Genomic DNA, 17938 nt, shown 5'->3' on the forward strand with positions numbered 1-17938 from the left:
TATCAATATTGATGAATTTACATTCTTATAAATAAAACGCTATAAAACTCTTTTAGCACATTCGCCATTCAAAGTAATCATTTTCGCCACTCATCCAACTTGAGTGCCCCCCCCCCCCCTTGTCGTCCCTTCCGCTCATCGCCCCCAGATGCCATTGGCCATTGATTTCCATTATTATTTTTTTTTATTAGAAATAATTATTTGCATCCTCCTTCAGGTTCTAAATCAAATTTGTTGCTTTTACACTATCTTGACTCATTATTTATCAAGTATATGTATTCGTGTATCCCACTTTTTTGTTTACTCTTTACTTTTTCTTGTCGTATTGATATTTTATGGGACTCTCACTGCATAATTCTTTGGAGCCTTCAACCAACAAGCTTTGCTTTTACTTTTAGCTCCCTCATATCCACATCTCTCATTTTCTTTCTTTGTCATTATTTTAGAACCAATTACAAGAATACATTCTAGTACTTTTTTCTATTGTTATATTATGTACACATTTCATATTTTTACGATGTTTATTTATGCTTATCTATGAAAACTTGTAGGCCTATTGTATAATATTATTGTTTGTATTGAATTGTTGATTTTTTGAAAATGTGAAATGTTGATGTGCATAAACCTTGAACCCTGAACTCCGATAATATTTTTGGGGGGATTCCCTTATATTGACTTTCATTTAAAAAAAGCTCATCTTGAAAAACAACAATAAATATTTAATCACCTCGCTGGTTTAAGTTCATATTCGAACTTCCGTCAATAATAGGAGAGGGAAAAAGGCACTCAAAAAAATTATATTTGTTCAAAATAAATTGGTCAATTTAAATCCTGTTCCGTTTTCAAACAAAACACAATTAAAAAAAGGAAATCTCCAGAAACATGACAAAGTTTCATCTATTCAAATCAATCAGGAAACTACTGATCGAGTTCAAAAGGCCTATATAGGCCCATTAGTGGGAGATTTTTTCTTATTTATTCATTTAAATTCTTTATTTTATTTAGATTTATAGATATGAATCAGATAGGCATGCAGATAATGCATATGGGCCTACCATAAAATATATGTATCATTAGGCTCATAAGTTATCAAATATAGGCCTAATTACACATCTATTTCCATCATTCCAATTAAATTATCCCTAAATCATGTAAATGTCATACTCTGAGTAAATAATTTTGGTAATCATCAAAATATGAATACGCCACATAAAAAAACAGTATTACGATCGATAATAGCCTAGAAGACATGCCAGCCTGCCAGGGGCCGCGGAACCGGGGGAGGGGCTTCACCCCAGAACAAAAAAAAACTATCCCTATATCTCTAAGTTGTTTGTACGTCGGTATTTAGTGATAAACATCGAAGTCTCATTTTTTAGCATTGATGACCCTACGATTCGTTATAGAGCAAGATAATTTTTGTAAAACTTTTTCCCAAACACTTTGGGCCGGGACAATGATTACAATTAAATCTCGAAATATTTCTGGTGAACAGTGACAAACTCTTTTGATCATCTTTCAACATTTCTGAAAACGTCAGCTTATCTGCCTGCTCCATGATAAATCGTTGACGACCGAGGGGCTTTTATTTGCCGTCACCCTCAGCTAAAGGGAGAGAGAGGGGGGAGATAGAGAAGAAATCATAGGAGTAGTGAGAGAGGAAAATGTAAAAGAGTATAAAGAAGAAAAAATGGCCGCGTCGCAAAAAAGACAACGGAAGAGGTATCAATCAAGGCCGGAATAGGAAAATAATGAAATGAAAAAAAAAAAGATTAAGAGGAAGGAAAATAAAAGGAAGAAGACAAGACGAAAATGAGAGTTGGGGGACCGACAAATACCTGTCCCCTTCATTTAGAACAAAATAACTATTCAGCCTGCGCTTCGCACCCGCATTGCCCGTTTGTTTCATTATTCATGTCTTGTTTTCAAGTCATTCTCGGTTTGTAACATAAAACATCATTACAAAAGTGCTTAAAATGTCTCGTTTTTTCTCTGAATCAGGGGCGGAAATCTCTCCCAAAAAGTAGGGGGGGCAAGGGGCTGGAAAATTTGACAAGCAAAAAATTATGAATTATGACCTGAAATAAATTCAGACATTCCTACATTGTTTACACTTAATTTTCATCTCATATTAAATTAACGAGTTGAATTAGAAGAGTAATCAGGCGTTACCATGGCAACATACCATTATCATGCATTCAAATGAACTTATATCCATGCAGAACACTCTGTTGTTTTCGATATTTAATTCAAACGAATTGGTCAAACCTATATGGATTTTGGCATTTTCATTGTAATTTTCCACCATTCATCTTTTCCCACCATAATGTTGATTTATGATGGCAATTCAATAAATGCCCCCAACGTCATTGGCCAAAGTTCCGTCATTGACCTTAAATTACCTTTGACCGTGGCATGACCTGAAACTCACTATAGGATTTTCACTGACTCCCTTATTTCGAAGTTTCATGATAGCTATAAAAACCTGTAGGCCTATTTCAAACTTATGATTACATTTCACAAACTTATCCTGTTTTAAGATTTCAATGTTTACGACGCCGCCCGCGCGGCGCCGTCGGAAAAAGCGGCGCCCTGCATGTCTCTGCAGGCAATCAAGACAATTGTATTTTTCTGCGGGAAAGGTAAGCCGTTACCATGGCAATGTATCTTTTGCAAATACTTTGATGACTTGATAGGCCTATATCTAGAAATTGAATTTGGAAGGCTTAAGAATGATAGATTGGACCATTTAAATTGACAGGGTAATGTGCCATATATATAGGATCAACTTTTTTAAAAAACATATTAATCAGTTGCCATGGCAACGGCGGAAGGAGGCATTTATGAAACTGGCAACAAGCGGATTCATGTTCAGCACCATCAAAATAGAGGAAATGACACAAAAAATCAGATTCTAAAGAAAAGTCTACTTGAAAAATTATGACAATTCCGTTTAGGCCCTATACTCTTACAATGATTATCATACACAATCAGGGTGAGCGGAGTTAGGGCAGGCTGCTATCTCAAGGTATGCCCTCGCTAATTCATTCACACAACAAATATTCATTCTGGAGAATTTGTCATGACGACATATCAGGACCTCCCGCACCTGCGACTCTCACATTTTCATTCATCAGATAAGAATATAACATTTTCACTGTTTTTATGAGTTTTTAAAGTGTTTGACAAAAACCTTAATTTGGTGCAGTTGCGGTGGAGTTGATCGAAGTTCAAACAGTTATCGGGTTACTTTACATTTAAAGCAGTATTTCACGATGATTTATTAAGGGATTGATTTTATTTTTCCACACTTTGTTTTTTCATGTAATGGTCTCCTCTTGGGTGCTTAATTATGCGAGTATAAACAATAAGGAATTTGGGACGAATTTAAAATGATAATCATAATAAGCAGCGTGCGCATCGCACTTGTGAGGGTGAGCGAGAATTGGGCAGCGTACGGTACGTACACGTGCGTGTAAACGTGTGTGCGTGCCCCCCCCCCCCCCCTTCTCCCTATAAAGATAAACACCAAAACTTTTTGGGTCCTCCCGAATGACACCAAAGGGACTATAAAGCTAAAGATCATCGACATCCCATGGCGTAACTACGGGGGCGCACGGGGCACGTGCCCCCCCCCCCCCCCCCCCCCCATCGGCTGGCCACAAAAAAAAAACGGGGGAAAGGAGAAAAAGAAGGAGAAAGAAAGAGAAACGTAGTGGAAAACAAGAAATCATTGTACATTATTACAAAATATGTTATAACATATATATATTTATATAAGAAATATTTTTTCATAACTTTATGAAACATAATTTGCTCAGGGCCTATAAATGTGTTCATCGTTCCTGATGCTCACATTGTCTGTTTAACGAGCATTAATTTTGGAGGGGCGCAGAGGGGCGGTATATGCACAGAGATACGATCTTACGCATACGAAGCGTGGTGCCAACACTTACAGAGCGCGCGAAGCGCGCTCCCTAGGGGGTGGGTGCACGGAGGGGGAGTTCCCTCCTGCGCAAAGCTTTCGACGCTTAATAAATTAAAATGAAGGAGCTGTCTCTCTTGTCTCTAGTACCCATATCAGCTCCAATTCAATTGACTTTATTGTGTGATTTTGAACCTTAAGTGATTGTGAACCCACAAAAAAGGGATGAAATGGAGGAAATTGAATTACCCCGCGCGAAGTGCTGAAGCTAAAGCGTTTTATCAATTTTTTTGGACAAGAAAAGGGTCCCGATCGAGAAAAAGGTATTCTCTAAATTATATTAAATGCTTCCCTTGGGAAGATGACATTTGATTAGGCCTATACAAACAATTTGGCGACAGTGCATATAAATTTTAACTCGCAAAATTGAACAAGAGAGGAAGGGTATATCGCTGCCGGGAGGAAGATATTCCTCCCCTCGCAGAGCTATAATACTGAAATTTTAAAGGGTGGACGTTTCATCAAATGCAGATATCTCCAATACCCCATCGGCTCTAATTCAATTGATTTTTTTAAAGATTAATGAACTGCATTACAAAGAAAATAGTGCGCAATTAAAGTTGAAACTTCTGTGAATTATTTTTTAAAAAAAAATTTAATTATGTAAAATTTCTTTAATTGACTTATCCTGAAGTGCTTCATTTTGAATGATTAACAAACTTAAGTGTCATTCAAAATTTCAAACTGAGGGCGTAAAACAAACAGGAGACAGGGGCGTATATCCCACCAGATTGGGGGGGGGGGGCAAAATCGGCTTCGATCACACAAAACAAACAAACTCACGCACACACACATAGGCATATATATATGACTCATGATAAAGAGACACATATCTCACCAACAAATTAATGCGAGCGCGAAGCACGAGCTGAAATTTTTTAGTATACTGACCAGAAAACAGGAAAAGGGTATACCTGTTTAGGACTGTTTGTAGATTTTAGCTCGCTCTCGGCACTTGCATTATCTGTGTAGTGAGATATCCTCCTCATGAGTACTCATGATCATGAGGATCAGAAGCAGATCTAGAGGGGGGGTTGGGGGGTTGCAACCCCCCCCCCCCCCCAAAAAAAAAAAAAAAAAAAAAATCAGGGGACCATTTTTTTAAATCTTATCTTTTTTTTTATGCAAGAAAACGCCATTTTCACACACAGATTTTCAAAAATTTTCCCTACTGTGGGAGGGGGGACACCCCCTCCCACACCCTCCCCCCTCGCTCGCTCCGCTCGCTTGGACTCGGTCGCTACGCTCCCTCGCATACCACCCCAACCCCCCCCCCTTTATAAAAAGCTGGATCCGCCCCTGAGGATGATATACACAGATAATGCAAGTGCCGAGAGCGAGCTAAAATCTTTTATATTCTGACCCGAAAGCTTGATATTCTAAGCATTTTTGGTACCGATGATTAAGATGGGTATCTAAAAGAACAATAGAGCTGAAAATTTTGATATTTCGATCTGAAAAAATTGACAATATGATTTACGTTTTAAAAAAAGAACAAGATCAATAGGCCTATCAAATAAACGATTATTGCAAATCGAAGCGGGAGTTCTTTTGATACAGGGGCCGTCTACAAAAACGTAAAAATGACCATATGATTGTGATTTTTTGCATGGTCAGCCCCCCCCCCCCCACTTTAAAAACCGTTCCGCGGCCCCTGTGATGTTTATAGAACTGAAAACAGATCATTCTATTTACCCATTTAAGCATGAAAAGTATGGGTTTTTGCTAAAGAAATGATGCGAGCGCGAAGCGCGAGCTGAAAATTTTTATATTCCAATCTGAATTAAAAGCAGACATTTTGAGCACGATCTTAAATAAAGATCGAGATGTGTATTTCAATCTCGCTTGCTGATTTCTTTGTAACATTACAATCTTATTTTATTTTGCACATCAGGAATTATTTGGGGGGGGGGGCAAAACGATTTGCCCCCCAATATTTTCATTGGCGGTGCGATCGCCCCCCCCCCTGCGCCCCCCCCCCCTGCGCCCCCCCCCCCTGCGCCCCCCCCCCCTTCCAGGATCGACGTCTCTGACAGGAGATGAATGTGCAGGGAAATGACTGAAGTTTCATAGAATTTGATAGAAATATTTTTTTTTTTTAATTTAATACGGCACGAATTTTGCACCTTCCTCATTTTAAATGAGAAATATGTTTGCCCTCAAATTATGGTTGTTTAGTCGGAGCTGAAAAGCGGGAGGAGTTGGCCTGTATGGGGTGACAGCATAAATTGATATAAAGATTTTACCCTCCCCGGGCCGACGGGGGGGGGCGTTTCATGAAAGGACTTGTCAGACATTTTATCCGACAAGTACCAGTTTATCCGACAGTTACCATAGGAACAGTGCCTCTCAGCCAATCAGAATCAAGGAAAGATGTCAGATCTGACAGCTTGTCGGATGAAAATATTGATGAAACGCTCCCCTGACCAGAACTTGGTGCGGAAATTTTGCTCGATCAATTTGAAAAAAAAAAAGATAACTTAATTTATACTTCGGCCTAACCTTATTCTAATTCCATGCCCTATATAATGTATACATTTAAACTTTAACTGGCAAGGAATACACTATTCCTATAGCTGAGATGGAAAACAGGGTAGGAGAAAGGGTGAGAAACAAACTAGGAGAACTGAAATGTATTGGCATTTAATCGCGCGAAGCGCGGAACTATATATAAATTTAGAGCGAGAGTGAAGTAGTTTCGTTAATAATAATTCATTTGAGAAAAAAATGAGAATAAAAGAAAACCCAACGAAGTTACCTTTTGTCCATTTCCTCTCTTCCCTTTTCCTTTTCTCTTTTTTCTTTTTGGGGACGTTTGGGGGGGGGGCGACCCGACCCGACCGCGGCCCCCGCCGCGCCCCGCCCGTTTGATAGTCAGGTATTATTACAGCTAACATAAATTGGAAGTATCTTTTTGAATATGCAAAGTTATGCATTGAAATTGTCAAAAAACATTATTTCCATCAAACATCCATCTCGAGCTTTTTTTTGGACATCACCTTTCTTCAAACCTTCTTGTAATATAGGTCTTGCATTATATTATTGCTCAAATTTTTTTAGGTAGGCCTACCGTATGTAGGCCCTACTTGTATTTCTCTCTTTGTTTTAAAGAATTTCAACTGCTTTTTGTGTTTTGTGTTGTTTTTACTTTCCAATTTATTTTCAATGAAAAAAATTAAGTAACCCAAATTACGCAAACCAACATTGAAGTGAACACCCTATTTGCATTGAGGGTCGGTACAGTAGGCCTATGTATCTCTATGGGGTCGGTTGCACAATACAATGGGCGGAGCATTAGCGAGCAGCATAGCAACACAACAGATTGTGTTTCTGGATATCGCGTCGTCGATATGAATGGACTAACCCCGGGCTTAACCTTGAAATATGATATTTTTTTCGATGGAATGATTTATGGTGAGTTAAATGTTTCATTTTGATGATGATAAGTAATCAAATTTTACATTTCTGTTTATTAAATTTGTAAATTTAATGGGATAATATTGATCTTGTGCCAGTGTGTCCAAAGATGATTAAGCGGGGAAGAGCGGTTGCTAGGGCATGACTAGTGCGGGCGTACCGGCTTCATGACTAGCAATCTGCTATGTGTTATTTGCTGCGCCATGTAAACGATCTACAACATGTCATGGATGGTACCCGGCCGGGAGTTCTGTGATAATTTAATATTGATATGAAATTATGAATTATGTCTAGATCTATCAGTGTTTTGATCAAGAACTGCTGGTTTGATTGTGAGGGCAGGTGTTTGACTTTCGATTTTGTTTGCTCCGACTATAACACAAGGCCTAAAAATAAAAATAAAAAATGATAAACTGCAATTTTGGTCACATTTGATTTTAAAATTTGGTTTGATGGAAACTTAACAGGTCTGATGCTAATGCTCTAACTGAACATAGCGATGTATTGAACAGAACACAAAGAAATGGCTGGCTCACTGAATTTTTCACTTGTCTTTTTGTCATACTAGTAGTACGGTAGGCCTAAAAAAGGTACCCAGTTGTTGTGTGTCCGGACAGGTTGTGTGTCCGGACGATCAGTTTTAGAAAGTCATTTGGAAAAATTTACAAGCAAAGTTTCATAAAATGTTAAGTACGAAATGTTAGGTAATATTATAGAGAACAAAACAGAAGATGATTACAACTATTGAATTCGTATTTTTAGTGTAATCCAAAGACAAAAAAGAAGGCTTCAAAAATATTAAGTGTCCTTCTTCCTCCTCACACAAGCCACATTCTCCAGCCTCTCGACGTCGGCTGCTTCGGCCCGATGAAGGCACATTTCAACAGGCAGTGCACAGATTTCCTCTCCAAGCATCCTGGAAGGTCAATCTCTAGATTTGACATGACAAGCCTCATCAGTCACGCATACCTACAGGCGATGAGAGAGGAGAACCTCAAGGCAGCATTTAGGAAGTCTGGAATCTGCCCATTTGACCCCGAAGCAGTTGAGATTGAGAGGACGACGAGACCAAGTACCGTCACCAATGCCGACACCCCTCATCCGGTTCATCCCCCATCAACTAGCTCCGTGGAGGCATTGTTAGCAACCAAGAAGCCTTCACCACCAACAAAGAATAGTCAGAGGAAAAGGCGGGCTCCACCAGTCTACGAAGCAGGAGGGGTAGCCATCACGGAAAACGGAATCTTCCTGAAGATCTACCGTTCTTCTACCACCGAGCAGACGACCCAGACTCTTATTGCTGACGATAGATCAGATGACGAACGTTGTTGCCAGTGCCATTTGGACGAACCACCAGCAGCCTCTGACACGGGCACTGTCATTAACTGGGCGGAATGTGACTCCTGCAAACACTGGGTCCATCTTGGTTGCGCCGGTCAAGTTCAAGTCCAAGTTGGCGACGACGATTTTTTCAGGTGCCCTTGCTGTGAGACGGAACAGTGAATATATGTTAATTTGTATATATATAAATATATGAATAAGTAATTATGTGAATATGTAACTATGTAAATATATGAATATGTAAATATATGAATATGTAAATGTATATATATGTATATATGTGAATATGTAAATATGTGAATATATAAATATGTAAACAATTTTTATTTCTGAAAAATATGACATTTATGAATAGAAAATGAATATGAAAACAAGATATTAAGTTGAACATACAAATCATAACTCAGTGTCTTTTCTTTATTTTCTTTTTGCTGTGTTCATGTGGCGATGAATTAAGTGTGCTGATGAAAGAACAGAAAATGATCATTTCCCCAATAGACAAAAAATAAAGAATGATGTGTGTGTGGCCGGGGGGGGGGGTCTAATAATTTTGCCCCGAAAGATGGTAACAATTAATAAATGATGTGAATTTTTGTGAGAAATGTTGATAGTTGATAGATTCTGGAGTTATATATACAATGGAAATCGTGGTTATGATGATGAAAATATATGATAAATGTGGTGATGATTGAGAAGTAGCGGCGATGATTTTGGGGGCAAGCCTTTTGTGAAAAATAGCTTCTTAGAAGCAAGCAAACAAAATATCAAAATAATGAAATTTTTATGGTGAAATTGAATATGATGGTGAAAGTGAGTAATTTTTTGGCATAATTTTGAGAAAAAAAATGTCTTAAATTTTAACATCAATAATTGGCCCCCGCCCTATACCTCCCATTCATGCAAGAATTCCTTAAATTTTCAGCAACAAGCAATGTATAACGAGTATTGTAAAGACGAACATTGATGTGTATATAGATTGGGAAAATCCATGATATTGCACAAGCCTATTCTCAACGTCGAAAAAATCAGTAAAAAATAATATTATTACCAATTTCAAAGTATTTACTCAAATGGCTGGTAAGTGTTTGACAATACGAGGTGGTTTTCGAACGTTTTGACACTCGTTGTCGACCACAAGAGGGCAGCAAACTTACTGCGCAAAATTAGGTCACACATGTGAGCGGACGACGGAGTCGGTAAGCGTTGCAAATTTATCGAAATTACATTGATTTTAATCTGAAATTTGAATTCTAGCCCATTGAATGTGATTATATAGGACATTCTCGTTCTTTTGAGGTATGGGACGTTATGTGTAATAATCTAGATGTCCCAGAATCGTTAAGAAAACTAAAATGTGCGCAAAATATGGTCACCCCATCATACCCAGTTGTTGTGTGTCCGGACAGGTTGTGTGTCCGGACGATCAATTTTAGAAAGTCATTTGGAAAAAATTACAAGCGAAGTTACATCAATTTTTAGTACAAAATGTTAGAAAATATTATAGAGAACAAAATAGAGGATGATTACAACTATTGAATTCATATTTTTAGTGTAATCTTAAGACAAAACTAGATTTTAATTCGTCATGCGGACGAATTAGGTGGTCTGTCGTATAGATAGATAAACAGGAAAAAAATATTTAAACAGATATTAGATTGAAAAATAGATAGACAAACAGATTTACATAATCAAACAGATACATACAAGAAAGATAATTATATTAGATGGATGGAGTGATGGATGGAGAGATAAATTATAGGTGGTTATATTAATAAAACATAGACATATATAGATAGATATAGAGAGACAGACATATAGATAGAGAGACAGACATATAGATAGATAGAGAGACAGACTTATAGATAGAGAGATAGATTGATAGATATATAGATATATAGATAGATAGAGAGATGATTGGTGGTTATATTAATAAAACATATATAAACATATAGATAGAAAGAGAGACAGACAGATAGATAGATAGACAGATAGATAGACAGACATATATATAGATAGAGAGACAGACATATCATGAAGCTATTACGAGCTATCTCGTAATAGCTTCATGCTGCGTGGTCCTATCGCGTTATGTAAGCGGGCTCTAACTTTCGCCTGGCGGCTCGCCAATTGATGTTAGATATCGTTCCTTCGCCCGAAGGAAGCGATAACAAAGGATTAAGAGAGAAATTGGAAGATGGTTCTCCTTCTCGTGATAGCTTCATGGATAGATAGACAGACATATAGATAGACAAACATATAGATAGACAGAGAGACAGAAATATAGATAGATAGAGAGACAGACATATATATAGATATATAGATAGATAGATAGATAGATAGATAGATAGATAGATAGATAGACATATAGATAGATACAGAGACAGACATATAGATTGATAGAGATCGAGACAGAGATAGATAGAGAGACAGACATATAGATGAATAGAGAGACAGACATATAGATAGATAGATAGATAGATAGACAGATAGATAGATAGATAGATAGAGAGACAGACAGACAGATAGATAGATAGATATATAGATAGATAGATAGAGACAGGCAGATGGATGGATAGATAGATAGACATATCTAAACAGATAGATACATATATATTAGACAGAGAGAGAGAGAGAGAGATAAACAGACAGATAGATATACAATGTAGGTAGATAGACAGACAGACATATGGATAGATAGAGAGAGAGGGACGTATTCAAACAGAAAGATATATATTAGACAGAGAGATAGATATGTCATGTACTAGATAGACAGACAGATAAATAGATATGATATAAAAAAGTAATTATAATCTGTTTTATTTTGCAATATTTTAGCTATTATTTGTTAGAATTCTTATAATTGATCGTGGGCAAGATAGCTAAAAAAAAAAAAAAAAAAAAAAAATCATGTTCACCCGCGGACTCGAACCCCTGCCTGCATGATGGAATGAGAAGTAAGTCTGACGCCTAACCGATTGAGCTAGAATATTTCCCATAGACTTAACACGTAAGCAAAACACCAGAATCTCAAATCCAATCTTGCAAGTAAATTACGGGCATGATCCCGACATCTGATCGAAAAATGAAGGAAACGCAACCGAAAGCTTAGAATCTCAGCTACAACATACTAAAAGCTCAGGGATAACTAGCAACAAAAATTGGAGATATGGCTTACGAAATAGAAGAATGTAGAATCTAGTTTTGAGAAAAAGTCATGTCCCATAGAGATTACACGCAAAATGAGTAAAAATGACATGCCATTATTATTTGCAATTTTTGAGGATGATTTGTCTATCAAAATGAAAAATAAAGGCAATAACTCAGAAAGAGTAAGAACTAAGCTACAACATATCAAAAATTGGGTGAAAATTGACCAATATTCACGGAGTTAGAGCAAGATTTGCATAATTATAATGACGTCATAATAGGCAAAATGGATTTTTTGAATTCCGACGCCATTTTGATGACGTCATAATATAATTGAGGGTCAAATGAGACATGAAATTATATCTCTAGTTCATACTCTATCAAAATATGAAAAAAAAATTGGGGGTCCCCATGCGTTCTGAAGAGCTACAGCGGATTTTCTATAGGCATGTTTTTGCCCATATATGGCCTATAGTGAGAGCTCGCGCGCACACGTGCTGCAAACTTTAACGGGTGTTAATTTCCTTATTAATGGTCGTAGAAGGTTGATCAAGGTATCAAATTGCTCAAAATTATATGATCAATGCAATGAAATAAAAAAAACGGTGTTTCTGAGTTGCATTGAGGCGTTACGCGCGGAAACGCGCGCGCATACGTTTGCGCGCGCAATTTTTTGAAATGCTTAAAATGACCTGAAACGTACTCTGTTTTGGTCAAAAAGTGATTTTGAGCATTTTAAAATTTTGACGCGCGCGTACGCGCGCGTCGTGACCTTCAGGTGACCTTTGATGACGTGACCTGATGACCCCTGATCTGAAGTTTATGTCATGTAAATTTGATTTATTTTTGATAATTGATAATGGAGATATGATTGATAATGTGATTTTACAAAATGGCGTCTAGATGACGTCATGATGACGTCATGACATTAAGATTCTTGCAGAATTGAGGTCTTAATGATGTTGATATGTGGTGATATTTTGATGATTATTGAATATGAACTTTCTGAGATTTGCTGTCCACAAGAAATGGAGGAAATAAAAATAAGAAATAAATAATAAAGAAAGAAAATTCGGACAAACATAAGAGGTGATCTGTCATAGACAGACCACCTAAAAAGAAGGCTTCAAAAATATAAAGTGTCCGGACACCCGACCCCCCATCCTACTACTACTGTAGATAGAGATCGATACATGTATCTACATGATCTAACTTTACATCAGACATTGTTAATGCACGATTCTAGTAAAGAAGATACGCGACAACCAATGCATACATAGAAAGATGTTCATTAAAAATCTGACTCAAATTGGTGGGAAAATGATGAATTTCTGGCATTTCATGTGACGTCCTCAAAATGCACTCTCCATTCTTATCAAAATCCCCGAATAGTGTGTAAGGTGAAGGGGTGCGCAGACATGGGGCTCCATTATTTTGTTCAATCTGAAAATGACAGGGTTTTTTTATTTTTTCTTTTAAATTTTTATGAGATTTTTGGCACACTTATTTATAAAAGTAGAAGGAGCATTTTTCAACATAAATTTTGTGTGAAATAAAAACAATTCATGTTAAATCGTAAGTTAAATAATTTAGGTGCACAGACATGCCCCCCCCCCCCCTTCATATCATGAAAAGATTTAGAATGCTCACAAGTTCCTTTACACCACTTTTACATCATTTCTCTATTGACCTATTTCTTTCTTTTTTTTTAATCTGTAGATCTCAACAACTCTCGGGTTTGAAGATGGCAGTTTCTTTGGGTGATATCAAAGCGAAGCGCTCCCAAGCCGTTGCTCCAAGGAGTTTGTTTGGTTCAGTGATCGAAGTCACAAACGAAGATGACATCCAACATGCCAAGTCACTTCCTGTGCCTCAAAGGCGTGTCAAGAAGGACAAGCTCACCAACTTCATGGCTCCAGAAGCCAAAGGGTTAATGAAGAAGGAACTGGCAGAGGTGGAGAGGCAAGTCCATAAGGCTAGATTTGCTGAGAATAATCTCAAGGAGGCCTCTCATCTTGCACTCACCTTTCAACCAAATCCTGATACCATTAAGACTGGAATCCCAGATGGAGCACTGACCTTCCAACCAAAAAACAAGTATGCTCCATACAAGCATGATATCAAGCTCCATTCTCGGGACATTTCCCTGACCGAACACTTCAACAAGCCGATGGGACTCGATGCAAACCCAGACTATAATTATGAGCGTTACCGTAGGCCATATACCAATGGTCAATTCCAGCAGGTAGGAACTATCCTCGGCAAAGGGGGTGCTTTTCAGAAGCGAGATGATGAGTCAAAGAGCATGCGTGAAACTTTCCCTCCCGCCACAAGACGTGTCCGAAAGACACCTAGCCCAGGCATTAAGCCAGGACATCGTGCATTCCCCAGTGACACAATCCCAGACAACATTCGCTTTCTACACGGGGAGGAGCTATGCAAAGAAGTGGCCAAGAGCCCAGAGATTCTGCAGAAGGCCATCGCACCTCCATCTAAACGCATCCCCGGTCCGCTAATCACGGCAAAGTTTCCTCCAGTAAAGACCAGCATCCCTTCTGAAACTGATCCAATGTATGCAGCCCTTGGCACCTCCTTGAAGCAGGACATTTTTAATGGAGTACCATACAGTCATTTGAAGAGTCTTTACAAGAGTTCATACACACAGAACATCCATGACAAGTCTGATGAGGCCTTTCCTCCCAAGTTTGCCATACAGAGGAATGCAGACAGTGAGTACAGAATTATTTTAGTCATATAATATAGGGAAAAAACAATGTTCAGTGTCTTACCCTCAGAAGGCAATCAATTTTGAATGATATCGTTTGTAGAAATAAAGATCTAATTTAAGTTTCTTAATGAGATTGCATAATATTTGTAAGGATTATTTTTAATATGGCCTAGATCAATTATAGAGGTAATTAAAGACATCAGTGTGTTTCAATGTTTTGCATTTTCCGTTCCAGGAAAACACATAGACATGCAATAACGTCTGTATTTTTTTCATATTTATTTCCTTTCATAGATGTTCGTCTTGCTCATATTTTCATAAAAATAATTTCTTCCATTGTCAATCTTATCCATTGCTCTCACTTTGTCTTTTCTTATCTCTCTTTTGCAATCAACTCTGTTTTATTATGATTCTTTTTGTAATACACTTGTTAAATATCTTTCATTGCAGGTAAATGGAATGAGGATGGTGTAATCAGGATGAAGCTTTACAAAGCATGGGATGTCATGATGGCAGAGAGATTACAGGCCAAGGGAGGTGGAGCATCCTAGCTGATACTACCTGGCAGACCATAGTTACAGACATGGAGCTACTAACACCTTTTATGTACAGGGTATGGGTTACAGTAGTTTATAGGCTCAGGTCCTTGTTACTTGACTTGTAGGACTCTGTCTGTGAGCATCATAGTACCGATGCTTGCATGAGCAAAGTTGGGTTAATCAGTGTGCTATGAAAGTCATCTATTTTCAAACAAGCGCCTGTGCCTGTAGAAAAGCAAGTATCATTTATATTTCCACCATTTCTGAAGCTTCAGTGTGTGCATCATGCAGAAATAATGCTCCTTCATTAAAAAAAAGAGCATAAATTCATTTATCATCTGCACAAGTTACAAAATACTTTTGTTGTTCAGGCTCACTCCGAGGTAGGTCTGTCGCTGCCCCCCAACCCCCACTTCCAAAAAATCCCCCAAACATTGAGGAGAAGCGAATATAAAGAAAAGCAAGAAAGGAAGCAAGTTATAGATATTTTTCAAAGAATAAAATCCCTGTATGAGATATTGAGATGTCACCTTTCACTTGAAATTAATTGCTTGAGCACAAAGCACTGAAGGTCACTTTTGCTAATTCCCCCTCCCCCCTTCTGCATCTATCTTTTTCCTCTGTAGAAGTCTGAGGTAAATAGAATTGTCACATCTCCATTTGGGGTGAGGGGGGGGGGGGGGTCAGGGATATTAAGGATAAAGGTGCTGGCCGAATGATAATATGTAACAATTTTATACTTCAGCTTTCACACTGTATATTTACTTGGATAATTGAGTCCATGCATAACATAATTTGAGTTATTTATACAATTTGTTTCCTTTTATATTATTTCTTGTCATTGTCTGTATAAAACTTTCCACCTTGATTTCCTGATATCATCATAGCTTGTAACATATAAATGTGATAGTTCTAAAGAGTTTTAATTGGTTTGATCCATTGAATGGATGACCATTTGAATTTTAAGAGTAATCTACTTTATTCTTTGTCAATCTTTTTCAATCATCAATCCCAATTGTTGATACCTGGTTACAAACTTCAATGTATAATAGTGAAATTTCTATCTCAGGGCAACTGCTTGTATATTTTCTGTCACATGTGTATAGATTAAACAGTGTTTTTAGGGAAAAGAATACTATGTAAATAGAAGAGACAATTACAGATTCCAGATTTTTGAGGATTTTCCAAACCAAAGGTAATTGATATCCATTGTGCTGTTCATGTTGGTGCATATTTTATATGAATTTTTGTAAGCACTTTGTATAAATTTATGTCTTTTTTAAATAGAAATGGAATCACTTGTTTCATGATAGTATATTTTAAAATATGTGAATAATCATGATAATGATTAATAGTACAATAATATATTTTCTTGGTAAGTATTATAGATCATATGCTAAGTAATTGTGATAATTTATTGATTATGATGGTGATAATATCAAATGAGATTAAGGTGCCAAATCCATCAATCATTATGGTGTATTGGTTCTGATTCATCATTCTCATCTTCCAATCAGTGGGTCAGGGGTTTGAATCTTGTTCCAGACATAAACTTAGTTCAATAAGAAGTCCATCAGGTATGCTCCATCCAGCACAGGTGAGTAATTGAATGCACAGTATGATTTAAAAAGCTTTATCACCTACGTGGCTTGACAGCTGCTAAGCATACAGCCAATGTATGATTTAATGTGTTAGGTGCAGTAGACTGTGGGCCCCGTAGATCTGTGCTATGCAAAATAGACATTATGTAATTGGCTGTAAGAAGTTAATGTATTTCTTCTATGATTATGAAGGGTTAATGGGCACTTTGGTTATGGGGGGAAAATGCATGAAGTCAGGGCTGGCACAATAGATACCTTTTGTTTCAAATTTAACATGTTTTTTTATAGAGTGAACATAGAATCAACAAAAAGTGACAGAATGCTTTTAAATATTATATGAGAAATGTTGCATAAAATAATTATCTTTTCCCCCTCAGGTATTAATGTTCAACCCATGCATAATTTGAAACTTAAATAATGTAATGTAGTTATGCTTATCTTGCAGTATTAATTGAGCAAATCATGTCTTCAGAATTCCCACCTCTGTCACAATATTTTGAGAAGTATTCGGTAGGAAATAAAACATTTTTATAAGAATTATCAGCTCTTGGCATGGTTAGCAATATACTCTCTCGTTCCCCCTCCCCTATTTTTTTCTTCTCTCTTTTCTCTCTCTCTCACTGCCCTAGCTGAAATATGTAATGTCAATGTACCTGCATGGTGTGTGTACTGTTATGCAATGTATTCAATTTTTTTATACTTTTAACTACAGTATTATTCTGCTGAATAATAAAAATGTACATATGTTTGGTACGTAATCTAACTTGAATCAAATGTGTCCTTTGTGTGTGTCTGTTTGCTTTAGCAGTGCTAATACACTTGAATTTCCGTCATCAAGTGGAGTACTGAAAAGCCTGAAAACATTTTTCATCGACAAGTTGTCAGTAATAGTCTGTTTCATGAAGCTGGTAATGTTACGAATGACTTTACGCGTGACTGGTGATCGTTTCTTATACAAAGTAAATCAAGACCAATTCAAATCTGGGGTAAAACATTTACCACGAGAAAGGATCACCAGTCGTTAGTATACAGATCAGTGCTGGTGCAACTTGCAAACTTTCCTTGAATTTGATTGGCTGAGAAGCACAGATCCCAGGGTATAGTCCTTTCATGAAAAGCTCACTATCAAGATGCTCCTATCAACTTGCAACCATTTGGGAGGATGATAGGTTTACATTTT

At 37.3% G+C, this 17938-nt stretch overlaps 1 protein-coding gene across 2 annotated transcripts; it reads left to right on the plus strand.

Moving 5' to 3' along the window:
- The first annotated feature begins 7224 nt into the window (after positions 1–7224).
- Positions 7225–17516, plus strand: LOC129269222 (uncharacterized). 2 transcript variants are annotated; one of them, XM_054906692.2, is made up of 3 exons: positions 7225–7399; positions 13610–14619; positions 15069–17516. In XM_054906692.2, exons 2-3 carry the CDS (start codon positions 13635–13637, stop codon positions 15167–15169), a joined length of 1086 nt encoding a protein of 361 aa, XP_054762667.1. In that variant the 5' UTR covers positions 7225–7399; positions 13610–13634; the 3' UTR covers positions 15170–17516. The 2 variants fall into 2 exon arrangements, with proteins under 2 accessions (XP_054762667.1, XP_063961572.1); XM_064105502.1 differs by lacking the exon at positions 7225–7399 and adding an exon at positions 9876–9939.
- Positions 17517–17938: the final 422 nt, after the last annotated feature.

This window comes from Lytechinus pictus, chromosome 10 (assembly GCF_037042905.1).
Source record: "Lytechinus pictus isolate F3 Inbred chromosome 10, Lp3.0, whole genome shotgun sequence".
Taxonomy (NCBI): domain Eukaryota; kingdom Metazoa; phylum Echinodermata; class Echinoidea; order Temnopleuroida; family Toxopneustidae; genus Lytechinus; species Lytechinus pictus.